General features: G+C 39.3%; 1 protein-coding gene across 2 annotated transcripts; it reads left to right on the plus strand.

Annotated features, from left to right (window-relative positions):
* Positions 1-2,359: 2,359 nt before the first annotated feature.
* Positions 2,360-13,840, plus strand: rab11al (RAB11a, member RAS oncogene family, like). 2 transcript variants are annotated; one of them, XM_062422366.1, is made up of 6 exons: positions 2,360-2,654; positions 7,015-7,210; positions 8,036-8,229; positions 10,289-10,369; positions 10,653-10,706; positions 12,200-12,262. In XM_062422366.1, exons 1-5 carry the CDS (start codon positions 2,615-2,617, stop codon positions 10,667-10,669), a joined length of 528 nt encoding a protein of 175 aa, XP_062278350.1. In that variant the 5' UTR covers positions 2,360-2,614; the 3' UTR covers positions 10,670-10,706; positions 12,200-12,262. The 2 variants fall into 2 exon arrangements, with proteins under 2 accessions (XP_062278350.1, XP_062278349.1); XM_062422365.1 differs by lacking the exon at positions 10,653-10,706 and having other exon boundaries at positions 12,200-13,840.
* The last annotated feature ends 826 nt before the right edge of the window (positions 13,841-14,666 follow it).

The following is a 14,666-nucleotide window of genomic DNA, read 5'->3' on the forward strand; positions in this document are numbered from 1 at the left end:
CATATCCACAGAAGCAAATTCCCAAACCAAAACTTAAATGTCACTGGATTCAATAACACTTTTAGTATCAATCTTGATACCCTGAAACTAATATCTGCACTGGAAAACGAACTATTTGCTCTTTGTCTTTGTTGTAAATGCTGATCTCTCATGTCTTCCTCTTGCTTCTTTTTCAGTCATTTTGAAATACTACCAATCTGGTTATTAGAAGCTGGAACATTAGAAAAACAAAACCTAACATTAATACTTGGAGGTCCTTGCATCTCAGTTGAGAACTACTTAATAGACCATACAGTATGTATACGGAAAATAATTCAAGGTGGACTGCTGGAGCTGTATGTACCATGGACTCTGGTACCTGAGGTTCACCTTGAATTATTTGCCTCAAAAGGAAAAAATTAGGAGGAAGTGGGAAGATTTATTCAACCCTTGTGTTTTATTGACTTTGACTTTACTCCCTTATTGTCTGGGGCCCCACAGATAATAGAAAAAAATCTACATTTTTTCCCTTTAAATGTGTATTTTTCTTCTCTTGTGTCCTTCACATAACCCAGGATGTAGGGTAATGAGGTGGTATGTGTACACACTGCATTGGGATTTGGGAGGGGTAGCTCTGTGTAAAAAGTACTGTCGACACCAATATATATATATATGTATACTTCAGAGGAGTATACACTGGAGTAGTACTTTTTACTTAACAGGGTGATTTTTCAGTGAAAATACTCAGTTTTCTAGCTGAAATATCTGGCGTTGTCAGGCATTAACTCAAAAGTGAGATATCCCTCCATTTAAATGAGGCCTATTGACTATAATTTCCAAAAAAATATGTGTAAAACCCGTGGTAATACGTTGGAATGAAGTTGGCTGAAAAAAACACAGAATTGGGTGATAATTTATACCTTATGCTTTATAAATAGTCAAACCAAACTGGGTCAATTTTGACCCGTGAGGACAAAACTTGCACGGTCAATGGGAAGACAATAGGAGGGTTAAACATGTTATTAGTTCAAAGTCATGTACAGGCCTATATATAGGCAAAAAGTCCCACTGTATCAAGTATGGCCCAACCGATTTTAGGGGCCTATACCAATACCGATATTAGGGAGCAAAAAAATCCGATATACATATTGGCCAATAATGTTATATGTATACAATATATAGTTGAACACACATTTTTGTTTTTAGCAATGACCCCTCAAATGTGGTTATCAAACACTTGTGACAAAGATATGTAATGAAGGCCATGATATTTTACACTTTGAGGATAAACTTAAAGTGTAAAATGACAGTGTACTGAAACAGTAAACTCCACTGGTAATTTAATAATTATAATTAGATATGAATAAAAAAAAACATGCTTATAGTAAACTTGAATTAAGAAAAAATCAAGTATACATAAAATGCTGTTTATATAACTTATTGGGCGCATATTAGGCAACATATTCACTGATACCAATACATCTGTGAGGTTAATATCGGTCGATAATATCAGTTGACCAATATATCGTTCGGACTCAAGTCAATAAAACAATGTGAAGTATATTTTAGGGCTAATAAAGAGGGGCCAAGGTCTCCACGGAGCTTGTCAGTGTGGCTTCTTTTGTCCTCCTGCTGTGTTATAGGGTGGATTAGAGTAATGTGGGACACTCTTTGCAATTCTGACTTGTTTGCCTTATTTACATATGAATCCAATACATTATATCAACACTTAATATCATTATGAAATCTCTGAGATGTTTCCTTGTTAAATCAGAAGACAGTTTTTAGATATTGTACTCAACAGGAACATGGCACTTATATTAATATTCCTCATGCTGTTTCAGAATTTGGTTCCATATTTGGTCATTTAATTTCGTAAGACCCATAGTTTTTATGTTAAAAAACTAGTAGGCTGTATGTACATGTGTAATTTTAAACAATATAACTTACCCAGTATACTGGCATATACTAGCTATCTTTAAAATAATTGAAAGAAAAAGAGATAAATGTACTGGAGCTTAGTTATATTAGTCAATGTCCCACATTACCCTAATCCACCCTACCACACTATATTTGTACTTTATTTGTACTGTTTAGGCTGCAGTGACACGTGTTGCACTGAGGTATTTGTGATACCACTGTTTGCCAGCTGGGCGCCGTCGCTGCTAACTAACCTGCGGCTCCACACATTACCTGTTGAGGCTTGGAGAAGCTGACGTCACCCAAATTTAAACGACCAGCGGCCTGATCATGAACGGCAGCGCAGCGGACCAATCAGAGCGCCGCTACTGACAGGTGTCGATCAGCTATTGACCAGTAGGAGCGAAGAGAGGGCGGGGACAATAGAATTGACGTTACGTCGCAGCCTCTGTAATGGCAAGTGACAGAGGGTGAGGAGGAAGACGAGGGGAAACTTTTTTACAGCCAGCTGGTAGTTACTGTTTGATGCCCGAGCACAATTTCAGTCTCATATTCGTTTATCTAGTCAGTGAGTCAGCGTTGTTGTCGTCTGAGTGAGATTGTTTTTTTTTTGGACTGTCTTTCCTGTGGCGAGGCTAAAGTCGTGAACGGCGACCCCGGCTGAAAACCCATCAGAAGTTTGTTCGAGTATAAATACGCAAGAAGAGGAGGAACTATGACCAACAGAGAAGACGAATATGACTATCTTTTTAAAGGTGAGTTACGCTGTTTATCTTCCCAGCCTCGTTAGCTACATTTCACCTGTGAGCCAGCAGCGTCATTTGATGCCGAGCTGTCTCAAGTGTTGACCCGCATGCCTCACAACACGACACACAGGACGAGGTTTATCAGACACAAAAAGGCACCTGCTCTCAACTGTGACAGAGCTATAGTCCAGACATAAGTTACGACCTGGCGTCAAAAGCTGTTCAAGCCATATTATTGCAACATAAGCAGGCAGCTTAAACACGGACTCTTGTGTTTCACGTTAAGCAGCAGCAGCATCTGCTGTGTGGAGTCATTATCTTGCAGGCCTGTGATGCAATCATCTTGGGATGCGGCGTTGGTCAACAAGGGGGTCATAATAAGCTCCGACAAGTCAAACCAGCCTCCATCCACACTTGTTGAGGAAAGAAAAATAAGAGTTGTGTCCTTTTTTAAGTTTAAAGCACCTGAGGAGTTCAGGGTCGACTGGAAACCACCTGTGTTTGTAGTCTCATACAGGTAACTCTTGCTTTAATGATCACACCACTTAAACTTAGCAAGTCAAATATAAAAGTTGTTATTCTCTAAACAGTTAAGAAAGTGTATAACTTAATTTAACGAGAATTTGGTCCTTTTAGTTTTGCACCTGAGGAGTTCAGGATCGACTGGTAACCACCTGTGTGTGTAGCATGAATGTACATACAAGTCTAGGATAAAACCATGTATTTTTTGTTAACTATTGCTTTAATGATCACACTACTTGAAATTAACAACTCAAATATAAAAGTTGTTATTCTCTAAATGGTTAAGAAAGTATATAACTTCATTTACCAAGAGTTTTGTCCTTTTAGTTTTGGTTTCAGGGTCGACTGAAAACCACCTGTGTTTGTAATCTGAATACAGGTCTAGGATAAAACCAACTTTTGCTCTAATTGTTACACCACTTAAACTTAACAAGTTAAATATAAAAGGTTATTATTCTCTAAACAATTCAGAAAGTATATAACTTCCTTTTTAAATATCATCAAAGTTATCTGGTGGTCAGATATTTTTGCAGAAGCATTATCTAATAATGTGTCAGCTGGTACCAAATGTACTGTATTTGGAGTTAAAGTGATTGTTTCCATTTGGCTATATACTATCTTCTGTGTACGATATGTATCTTCAGGTGTACCTTGACAAAAGCAAGGGGAAATTAAGCGTCCATAGTCAGTTCAAATATAGAAGCCTAAACAAGCATGTGTTGTCAAACTGGAAATACCTGCATGAAGTGAGTGTTTGGCCACAGAGGAGCTCTGTCACCGAGCATAGAAAGGATGAGATTTTTGCTCACTCATTCTGAGATAAAGTGACATCGTGTCTGGTGACCAAATAGCACATTTATCTGAATCATGTGCAGTAATGCAAGGACATACTGATAAGGTATCGGCTGCCATTCAGTCTTTCGCTTAAACCAGGAAAGAGCTAACATTGTTGCTGTGGCTCTCCTTTGTTCCTTCAACCTCCTTTTGTCCCCCGCAGTTGGATAGCATGAGTCAAGTTTGGTGAGCTCTCAGTGAGTCACATAAACCTTTCCCTACTGATGGGGGCATCAGCACAGGAAGTCATCCTGCTGTCTTGCTGAAGATAAACCTCTTTCTGTGTATTTGATCATTGTCAGCTGTCAAAATTGTTCAAAATCTTTCCAGTTGCGTCGAATTAACAGGTCTTTCTTGGTTGAAAGCATGTTTCACTAACTAAACGACTGATTTAAAAGCCATCAGCTTATTATAGATAGTGTGTGCTATATATTTTTAGATTTTAAATTACTCTAAAACATAAAAATAATCGTAACAAATCAGCTTTTTGATTCTTCTTGATGCATTTTGAGGCCATAAAATCAGTACGGATAAGGAAATAATTATCTTGCCGTACTAAAAGGTGTCTCTTTTTGACAGCCTGCATTAGCCGTAATTATACATTAGCCAGCTTTAATTTCAGATGTATAGAAATGATTGGATTGGTTATATGATGGTGAGCTTTTATTCCTTTTGAAGGGATTCAGAAGATTTAATTTAATCTCACTGAACAGACAGTTACTGTAGACTCATTAGAGTCACTACAGTCATTCATAGGCTAGGCTCCATCATTGGGCGCAGGGTTGTTTAATATAATAGAGAAGTGTCTTTTCTTTTGACCTGAAGAATGCAAACCCAACAATAGGTTAGTTAAATGGGTGTGTAATGCAGCCATCGTATTACCTGTCTGATGGCAGCAGACCTGGAAACGGTTGCATAATCATTTTTTGTCCTCCGCCCAAGATCTTTTGTGTGGGATAAAAAGGGGAATGTTACCTCTTTGGTGTGCAGGAAAGCCACATTGTTGGGATGTGTAGTCCCCGAGGCTTCCCATTTTCCTATTTTGTATTAATTACAAGTCTAAATAATGCTTATGGGGAAATAAGACCTCTGTTTGTTTGGCTGAGAAAGCCCTGAATGTGGACAGGTTTGTACCTGTGTCTGTTACACCATCGTCACACTGCCAAACCTGAACGCACACAGTCTCCCTGTAGAATGAGCAGCGTTGCTTAAATGTGAGCGTGGTCGATTTGTTAATGCCGTTTCAACATTCCTCAACAAGTTCCTATTTCTTAATAGCAGGGTGGTGTGCAGTTGGTGGGGTTGGTTCCTTTTGACGGGCTGACTCACCTGACAATTGTGGAAGTAGTTTTCTGACAACCGGTACTGCCTGCTTCAGTACAGAATAACCCCGTAGAGGAGGAAACACAGATATAACCCTTAAACAGGCAGCGTGCACCAGGAGATAGAAACTCTTTAACCCCCCTTTAGGAGCATGATTGTTGAAGGTGGTTGTTCAATTGTATGTGCCTTGAATTGGTAGAATTGAAGCTTCTGGTAGGCCTGTACTATTAGAAATGATAAAATAATCAGTTTAGAAGCTAGTATGTAATAATAATAATATTAATGAATAACTTTATTTATGTATCACCTTTTTAAAAATAAAGTTTACATAGTGCAAAAGCAGTACAATGCAAAGCAAGACACAAAACACAGGGAGCAGTGACAAGACTGACACTGATAAATGAGGATAGAGGACAATGAAATACAGTAAGGAGATGATGAAAATATCATATAAAAGTCTATAAATCAAATAAAATGAAATGAAACAAAAGACAGCACTAATAAACGAACAACATCACATAAAGGCTAGTCTGTATAAAAGGTTTTGAGAAGGGATTTAAAAGAAGTTACTGATTCTGTGAGTCTTATTTCCTCGGTATGTGTGATATTAATGATCAGAGAAAGCACTTCTCTTTATCAAATAAAACATTTAATTGCTTGCCATTATGACCATTGTTATGCCTTAATAGGGGTAACGTATCCTAGTGGAGATACAACTCATAAAGTAAAAAATATAACATTCCACTCCTGCCTATTTAAGGGTTAAAGCTTCTGTCTCTTGTTCTTCTTGTTTCCATGATTCAATACTAACATTTATTTTTAAAATAGCTCACTGTAAAATGAAAATGTAATAATTTACTATTCATATCAGTAAAAACACTGAAGTTTGTGTGTAAACTTACACAAGGTTAACTGTAATCATCATATGTTAGCAGACGTGATGGATTTTTATACTTTGGAAAGCGTGAAATATTAAAACAGGGTTAGGTTTGGGTTTGTCTAAACTTTTTTTTGCAGTGAATTTTGATTAATTAGCTTACTCATACAAATTGATTTGTGCATACATGTGATATAATCAATGCCTCAGTTCTTTCCATGATTAAAAAAAAACTCTTCCTGAACTGATTTAAAGCCCTACAGTCAAATACAGTCATGACTGAAGTACATGCGCTGGGGAAATCTGCAGTGGAGCGGATCACTGGCTTCATCTGGATTTGTGGGCTCAGTCTGCATATATTTCCTGGAAAGAGCAGGTGGTTCTAATATTTTTTTGTATACTCGGTGGGAGTCCCCTGAGTTTCTGCTTTACCTTGGCTGGGAGCCACATATGTGCGTCACTGGCGAGGCAGGCTGTCTAATAGGAATGAAAATCAAATTTAATTAGAATTCGAGCCATCTTGTGCAGTGTAACTTCTTTGTGACTTGATGGGCTGTTTCAGCAAAGGTCGACCATGTGTTTGTCCTTATGGCTGCAGCTGTGCTCCTCACACACACCCATCACATACATGCATACATCAAACTACATAATAATTATGTAAAGTCAATTCTCCATATGTATTTTTAATTCTCAAAAATGATATCTTGTACTGCTTTGTTTATAAGTAGAATTCACCATTCACCATGTTAATGTGTTTTTGATAATTGTTCCTTTTTTTTCTTTGTCTGAAACCCCCTTTTTTTTCTTCTACAGTGGTGCTGATTGGAGATTCAGGCGTAGGGAAAAGCAACCTGCTGTCCCGCTTCACCCGAAATGAGTTCAACCTGGAGAGCAAGAGCACCATCGGGGTGGAGTTTGCCACGCGCAGCATCCAGGTAGAAGGCAAGACCATCAAGGCTCAGATCTGGGACACGGCCGGACAGGAGCGATACCGAGCTATCACTTCTGCGTGAGTACAGCCCATTATTTACGATGTTTTGAAAGCAGAAGCACACTGAAACACACACTCCTCTCAAACACACACACACACACAAAAACAGATCGATAGTGGATCTTTTTTAATAAGTCCAGAGAAACACAGATTCAATTGCACTGCTTAAAATTAGCATGTTTTATTCACACAAGTACAGGAACTTAAAAGTGCCTCTTTTTTTGCTTCCTCATGTATTTGCATTCCCAACAGTAAATAGTTCACAAGTTTTGGCTATGTGAGGTCCAGTACAAAACTTGAAATGGTGTGTCCCTCCTATTTGTGATGAATTCATTTTAAAATCAACCTATTGGACTGTTATATTATTCCTAAAAAGTTAGAAAGAAATAATGTACGTGATTAAAGATACAAAATTTGCTTTTTTTGCCTTGGGGCAGAAAGCGTTTTGCTAATCACCGTTTCCTCCTCATTTCTCGGTCAAATGGCTTGTTCCACAATTTATCACTTTTTTTTGGATGAGTTGTCTACCTTGAAGCAGCAGCCAACCCCGAGGCAGTGACACGTCCTGTATCAGACACCCACAGGCGCTGAGGAAGCAGGCAGCCAGTCTTACACCGCAGTAAACAATATCATTAAATGTTTAGCTTCGTCTGCAGTTGTTTTTTTAGCTTTACTGTTTAATTTCTAGCTCTTGCTCTCAGTTTCTGCTGCAGTTGTTCATCAGACACTCTTACAATTCAATGACGCACTTGCAGAAATTCCTGAAATCAACAGGCAATGAAAAGAAAAAACTTAGTTAGCTGTAGTTCATATTTCTTTCTACTCCTTTTTTATGTTTTCCAGGTACTATCGTGGAGCAGTTGGAGCCCTCTTGGTTTATGACATTGCCAAGCACCTGACGTATGAAAATGCTGAGCGCTGGCTGAAGGAACTGCAGGACCACGCAGACAGCAACATAGTCATCATGTTAGTGGGCAACAAAAGCGATCTGCGCCACCTAAGGGCGGTACCCACAGACGAGGCCAAGGCCTTCGCAGGTATTGTCACTATTACGGTGTAGTGTGTGAGCGCATACAGTATGTAGTCTGTATTGGCCTGTGAGGTTCTAACACTCTGCCTCATTAGCTGATCGCCAGGTTAAAGCTGCGATAATGAGCAAAGATGGACTGACCCCTAGCTGCTTTAATTAGGTCGTTATGTTGCCCTGAAGGACTCTCTAACATATTATCATGTGTGTTGCTGACAGTCAATTTAATTAATGCATATGCTTGTGTCATAAGTTTTCTTTCAGTTTAGTTTGCACTGTTTAGTTTTGCACTCCTCCTTCGGCGCTTATTCCCACTGGAAACACCCATGTTGGAAATGTTTGCACTGCGATACTGTGAGGCACTTTACGTAAACGCGCCCGCCAAATGACATACGTCCTTGGTTTGAATGTTGTTTGAGTACATGTAAGAAGCTCTCCAGAAAGAATACCTCCAGGTGAAAAGGGCTCAATCACAATCCATTAAACTTCCATTTGTCTCGGCCCTTTTGAGAATTTCAGGGCTTTTGTTTCAAAGCAGATTTATTATATTTTAAAGGCGGACTTGTATTCCACACAAGTATGACATTGTCAACCTTTTGACACTTATTATTTTAGATTGGTTGGGCCATGTGTTTACTCTTGACCTTGGGTTCATTGGCTTTCATCCAATTCAGTGTTGCACCTGCTTTGACTGGTAAATGACTCATGATTGGATTGGCTACAAGAGCATGAAATATATGAATCCTGTTGATCCATATTAGAGTCAAGAAAGTAATTTTCGCTGCAAGATCAACATTTTCATAAGTCAGTGCTATTTGCTTACACTGCTGTCTGTACCATTACACACCATATGATCCTAGTTTACATAAATGCCATGTGGTGGAGAAGTGAATGCAAAGAGTATTATAATGCAACAAGTGAAGGGTTTGCACCAGTCTGTTGCCTCACTTATGCCACTGTGTGACAATTATCCTTCACCAATAATACTAATCATTTATTTCTTAATTTCATTTTTAGTTCATAATCCTCTTTATACTTAAAATTGCAATGTACAGATTAAAAAGCGATAAAAGTACCGAGAGAAAATTGCACAGATTTAAGACTAGGGCAGAAACAAAGTAATTGATTAACTAATGAATCAACAGATTTATTCATTATTTTTCAATAATTTCATAATGTAAATGTTTATCAATCCAGTCCAAGCATCAAACATTCGCTGGTTACAATCTTCACAAATATGAAGGGATACTTGTGTCTCTTTTTTCATAGAGTATCACACATTTTATACAGAGACACGCAGACCTACATCCCCTGTTAAAAATGTGCATATTATTGATGTAACACATTGGATATTTTTTGGTTGTTGGTCAGATTGAGTCAAGCTTTTTTGTTAAAATAGCATTTTCATTCTGGTAACTTTTGATTTTGTCGTGACTTTATTGAACTTGGATTCTGTCCCATTGACGATGTACCCAAGTACAATAAAATCACAATAAGGATATTCTTTATACGACAAGCGTTGCTGGAGTTTTGAACTTTGCAGACTGTTTTCCTTCTCCGTGCACCTTTGGAAGTAGGTCAAGTTGTGCCAATGATCCATACTCAACTGTAAAGATTTATTGACTATTTGAATAAAATTCGACAGGTGAATTATGCATATACATATGTAATATAGTAGTATAATTGTTTTAAATGGGGTGTGTGTCTCAGCAGCCTGTAAGTTTGGGTTTTTAAAGGTTTTTATCAGATTACAAACCGTTATTTTCTTTACTTTGTCTGCTTAGTCTTGGTCAGGATGTAGTTATACAGTACAGAGCAGAGCAACCAACCAAACAGGAAGCAGCTAATGTAATTGCTCGTAAACATTTCTTGGGAGAACACTGGAGTGAGTTCATTTCTGCTGCTGTAAGAGTTAAACACTGAATCCTTGCATTGATAATGACTTCCTCTATCAGATGAGCAGTGCTGCAATGGTACAGTACACGATGGGTCAGTGTAGTTATGAAAGTTAAAAATAAAATGCAGACCTATTACACGTTGTGACATCATGTGCATCTTGTGCTTTACAGAGAAACATGGCTTGTCTTTCCTGGAGACGTCAGCGTTAGACTCATCTAATGTGGAGCTGGCTTTCCAAACTATTCTCACAGGTGAGCTTCACATTGTTTTCTATATATCAAATCGTAGAGTGAAAGTACATTTGATCCTGAAGGGGCACTGATGTCAAAGCCTCTACGCTGTTTAGTGATGATGTTTTATCTATAAAGTGATTTGTCTGAAAGTGTTATGTTTCCATCCAGATTTTAATGGGGTTTACGTAACACCATCTGTCCTCTGCCACTAGATGGCAGCACAATCCATGTAATCAGTTGTCTGTCGCTTGCTGATGTGCAGCCTGTGGCAAGAAAAAACACCTGAATCTTTTTTTTTAAGGTCAAAACCATGAGTAATTGGCACACTGAAAGACCACTCAGCCAATCAATCCTGGTGAGAGCTGCTATGAAGATGGCCAATCACCAGCAAACTACAAAGCACTGGTCATTGTGGTCTCAAATCCACTTTGACCCACTGTACCAGATGCATGTGTTTGTTGAAGAAAGACACTCTGGTAGTGGTTCACAGATATGTTTTCTCAAATCAATGTCTGTGAGCAGGTTCCCCAGGAGGCATATAGCCACATTAACAAGTTCATTTGATGTGGAAGATTTGGTAACATGTAGAAAAAAGCAATTGTTGTGACTGACTCAACCCCTGGAGTGCCTAAAGGGAAAATTGAACACTGAGTGGTGCCTCCACTTCAATTGCACCAGGGGCTATCAGTCTGCAAGTATGTGCCACTTGCTGTTTGTATTCATCTTCTGCTCTGTGTTCAATTCCCTGACGCCTCTACTTGAACTGCTTGAGCCATTCTGCCCACACCGAAGCTTTATCAGTGATTTCTAATTCATAAAAACTTCAAACCAGCAAGCTCCATTGAGCTAACGTTGCTAATTAGCTCATTAAGGGAGGAGAGGAGAGGAAGTTAGCAGTGCATTAGCAGGCCAGTAAGAACTGAATTTTAGACCCAGCGGAGCAGAGAAGATGTTGCAAGTGAATATATCAGCAGCAGACCGAGCGCAGGTCAGAGAGTCATCCTGTTTGGTTATTGTCTATATAGGCACAGCAGCTGGTGATGTGTAGGGTCTGTAGTAATGAGTCATGGTTTAACCACCTGACATGACACGTCACAGTCAGAGCCAGGATTCTTATTTAACTTTCTTGCTAAATAGGCAGTTTTTATTTCAGGACTGTTTTGTTCCACATCTGGCTGTAGTTTGGAGTTAAAGAGGCAGTATGCAACAGAGAGGTGTTCGCATTAGTCCTGCTCTCTGTCTCTCTCTCTCTCTCTCTGTCTCTCTCTCTCTCTCTCTCTCTCTCTCTCTCTCTCTCTCTCTCTCTCTCTCTCTCTCTCTCTCTCTCTGTCTCTGTCTCTGTCTCGCTCTCTCTCTCTCGTTGAACAACTAAGCACTCCAGTGGCATCTGAGCTAAAGTTGAAGAAACTGGAATTCAGAGGTTTATTGAAGTAGATGTTGAGGTCAAGTAAACTGCAATAAAAGATCAGCAGTGAAGTTCACTGTGTTTAAAGCTTGAGCTCCTGTCTGTTTGTACTTTCTACTTATCCACATGAGCATCCAGGTCAACAGAAGCACATCACAGACCTATAATGTATAATGTGCATTTAGTTATTGCAGTTTTAATGCAGAATGGATTGCATGTTGGAGCTTTGGGGAATGCCTAAAATGAGACTTGGTAGTGCCACATGACACAACGATGCCAGTTTAGGATGGAAAGAATCTTACACGGCTGCCAGGAGTCTGGATAGAACAGTTGTTGTTCAGTTTTGCCATGCTGTTGTCCTTATCACAATATGTCCCACTGTTGGCTGGATTTATAAGCATCTACACATAACTCATTCCCTTTCACCCTTCTTTCCATCACAGCCATCTACAACATCGTGTCACAGAGGCAGATGTCAGGACGAAGCGACTCAGACTTCTCACCAGCCTCCAATGTAGTGCCCATCACGGTTGAGCCCACCCAAAACTCAGCCAATAAGGGTCTGTGCTGCCAGACCAACTGAGACCTTACCACTGACCTCCTCCTTCACCTCCAGGCAATTTGGAGAAAAAGCCCGATAGACAAAGAGGGACAGACAGATGGACAGGGAAAAATGAAGAGACAGGTAGAGGGAACCGTTTCACACAAAGACACTTGTACTGGGCTTTATTTAGTACATTGTCTGGCTAAGAAGATTTAACAGTATGAAGAGAGGGATCAGTGAAGGAAGGGTAGTAAAAAAAAAAAAAAAAAAGTTTAGATAATAAACAGGGGTGGTGTGGTGAGAGTGGGAAGAAAACAGGTGAGATGCACCCCCTGCACAAAGTTTTGTGGTTCCACTTGGAGCTTGATCAGCTTTTAAAAATGAAAGAGGTACATGATCAGAATTGATTCACAATCTAATGAAAGATTTAACACATTTATAAGATCCCCTTTTTTTTGTTTCTCATCATGATTTCTGTCTTTTCAATCTGTCCTCCCTTTTTTTTGAAAGCTCTATTTTATTAAAAGCCACTAAATGATTTCCTTCAGTTTCCCATTATCAGGATAAAGCGCAATACATAAAAAAAACATCCAAAAGACTGAAGTGCAACCCTTCTGTCACCACTGTCATTCCCATTTTCCCAAAATGTTAAGCAGGAATACAATATTTATTGAAAACTATATTAAGGTTTTGTTTGGCCAGAGGGTTTGTATTTTAACACTGGTTGGTTGAACTTTTCCACACTGATTGCTTCACACAGCAAAAGGAGCTCTGTCGCTTTTCTTTGCTTTTGCTTCGGCCCACAATCATCTCCGTGTAAAGATGCTCGAAAGCGCAACTACTCCTCACTAATGGAGGAGCAGGGGCTTCATGCCATTTTTCCTAAATGCACATGCTGGAATTTTTGTCGAAGCTGGTTGGTTCAAATTATGTTCCACCAGACCACTCAGAGCAATAACATCCCTCCCTAACAGTGACATGTAATTTCTTTTTGATTGCTTTTGATCTTTGTTTGGAAGGCTTTCCTGCTCTGTGCACACTTTGTACTCTACAGATGAGTCATGCTCTTACAAGCTTTGCACAGTATTAACTCTAAATGAGATGGGATAGCCGCATCACTAGTGGATGGGTTAACCGCCGATGGGATAGCTCTATTGCCTCTGCTGATGACCGTCTCACCCCTGGCCTGACCTTTTTTGGGTGTAATGGGAGAGATTAGGGAATTGGTTTAAATGCATGGACAACCCTTTTGCTGCCGCTGCTGCTGCTGCTGCCTGCTAGCTTGTATGGATGGATGGATGGGTGGATGGATAATGTTTCAGGGGGCGAAGTAGTAAGGGCACTCAGCCCTGCCCTGCTCCTGTGGTCTCTGATGTACCCGAGATGGCTTGTTTTACTGTAAATGAAATCCTCCACTGCCTTCTCACCTACTCTTTTCTGTCTCTCTCTACACTGTATGTAACTGGAACAGGACTCTGCCTTCCGGGATCTCCCTGAGGTCTGCCCTCGCTCTCACTTGTCTTTATTTCCTGTGTGTGTGTGTGTGTGTGTGTGTGGGGTGGGGGGGTGGGGGGGGGGGTTGTATTCAGGAGCCAGGATTGGGGTTGTTAGTATCTAATAGTTTAATAGATGAGGAAAAGGAGAGAGGATGGTAGTGTTAGGAGGGGCTTGATTAAATTGAAAGGTTATGCACACAGATTGTGTTTGTCCTGCTGATGCGTTTCCACATCAACACTCACTTCTGTTGACATCAGAGGTCTTAAACTGGGTGGTGTAGGTTAGGGCTTTTTAAACATTTATTCTATTATATGTATATTTGGACTGCATATGTATAAATAAATGTCATTTGTTATAGTTTGTCTCACGTCTCTAAGATGTTTTTGAACAATAAAACGGCTGCAAGGAGCTGGCTTCCTCATTAGTGAATCTGGTAGAGGGGCATAATTAATTGAATGAATCACGAGTTAAGGTACCATGATTGCTAATAAGAGAATATTGACATGATTATATTCATTCACTTTCATTTTGGATGTCCACTGTAATTTAATAACACAATATTTGCACAATGCTGAAAAGTGATCCTGTTCCTCTGATCACTGGGATTAAAATACGAAAGGTCATCCTCACCATTACATTAAAAACAGACAGATTCAGCCTCTAAAATGTTTAAACAAAAAAACACAATTAGTTTCAATTGGAGATCATTTCATTTTTGTTTTTATTAGAAACATTTACAATACATCTTGAATCTTGGAAAAATAACAAAGAACCAGAACTAACATGGCGCAGATACAATAATAATAATAAAAGTCTCCAAAAAATGTAATTCACAAAAAAACATGTGCTATAAGAAATAAACCTGCAAT

The sequence above is a fragment of the Scomber scombrus genome, chromosome 7, assembly GCF_963691925.1.
Source record: "Scomber scombrus chromosome 7, fScoSco1.1, whole genome shotgun sequence".
Classification (NCBI taxonomy): Eukaryota; Metazoa; Chordata; class Actinopteri; order Scombriformes; family Scombridae; genus Scomber; species Scomber scombrus.

Coding starts and splice junctions, on each gene's coding strand:
- rab11al (XM_062422365.1), top strand. CDS start 2,615: ATGACCAACAGAGAAGACGAATATGACTATCTTTTTAAAG. Junction 2,655..7,014: donor ATATGACTATCTTTTTAAAG/GTGAGTTACGCT, acceptor TTTCTTCTACAG/TGGTGCTGATTGGAGATTCA. Junction 10,370..12,199: donor TTTCCAAACTATTCTCACAG/GTGAGCTTCACA, acceptor TTTCCATCACAG/CCATCTACAACATCGTGTCA.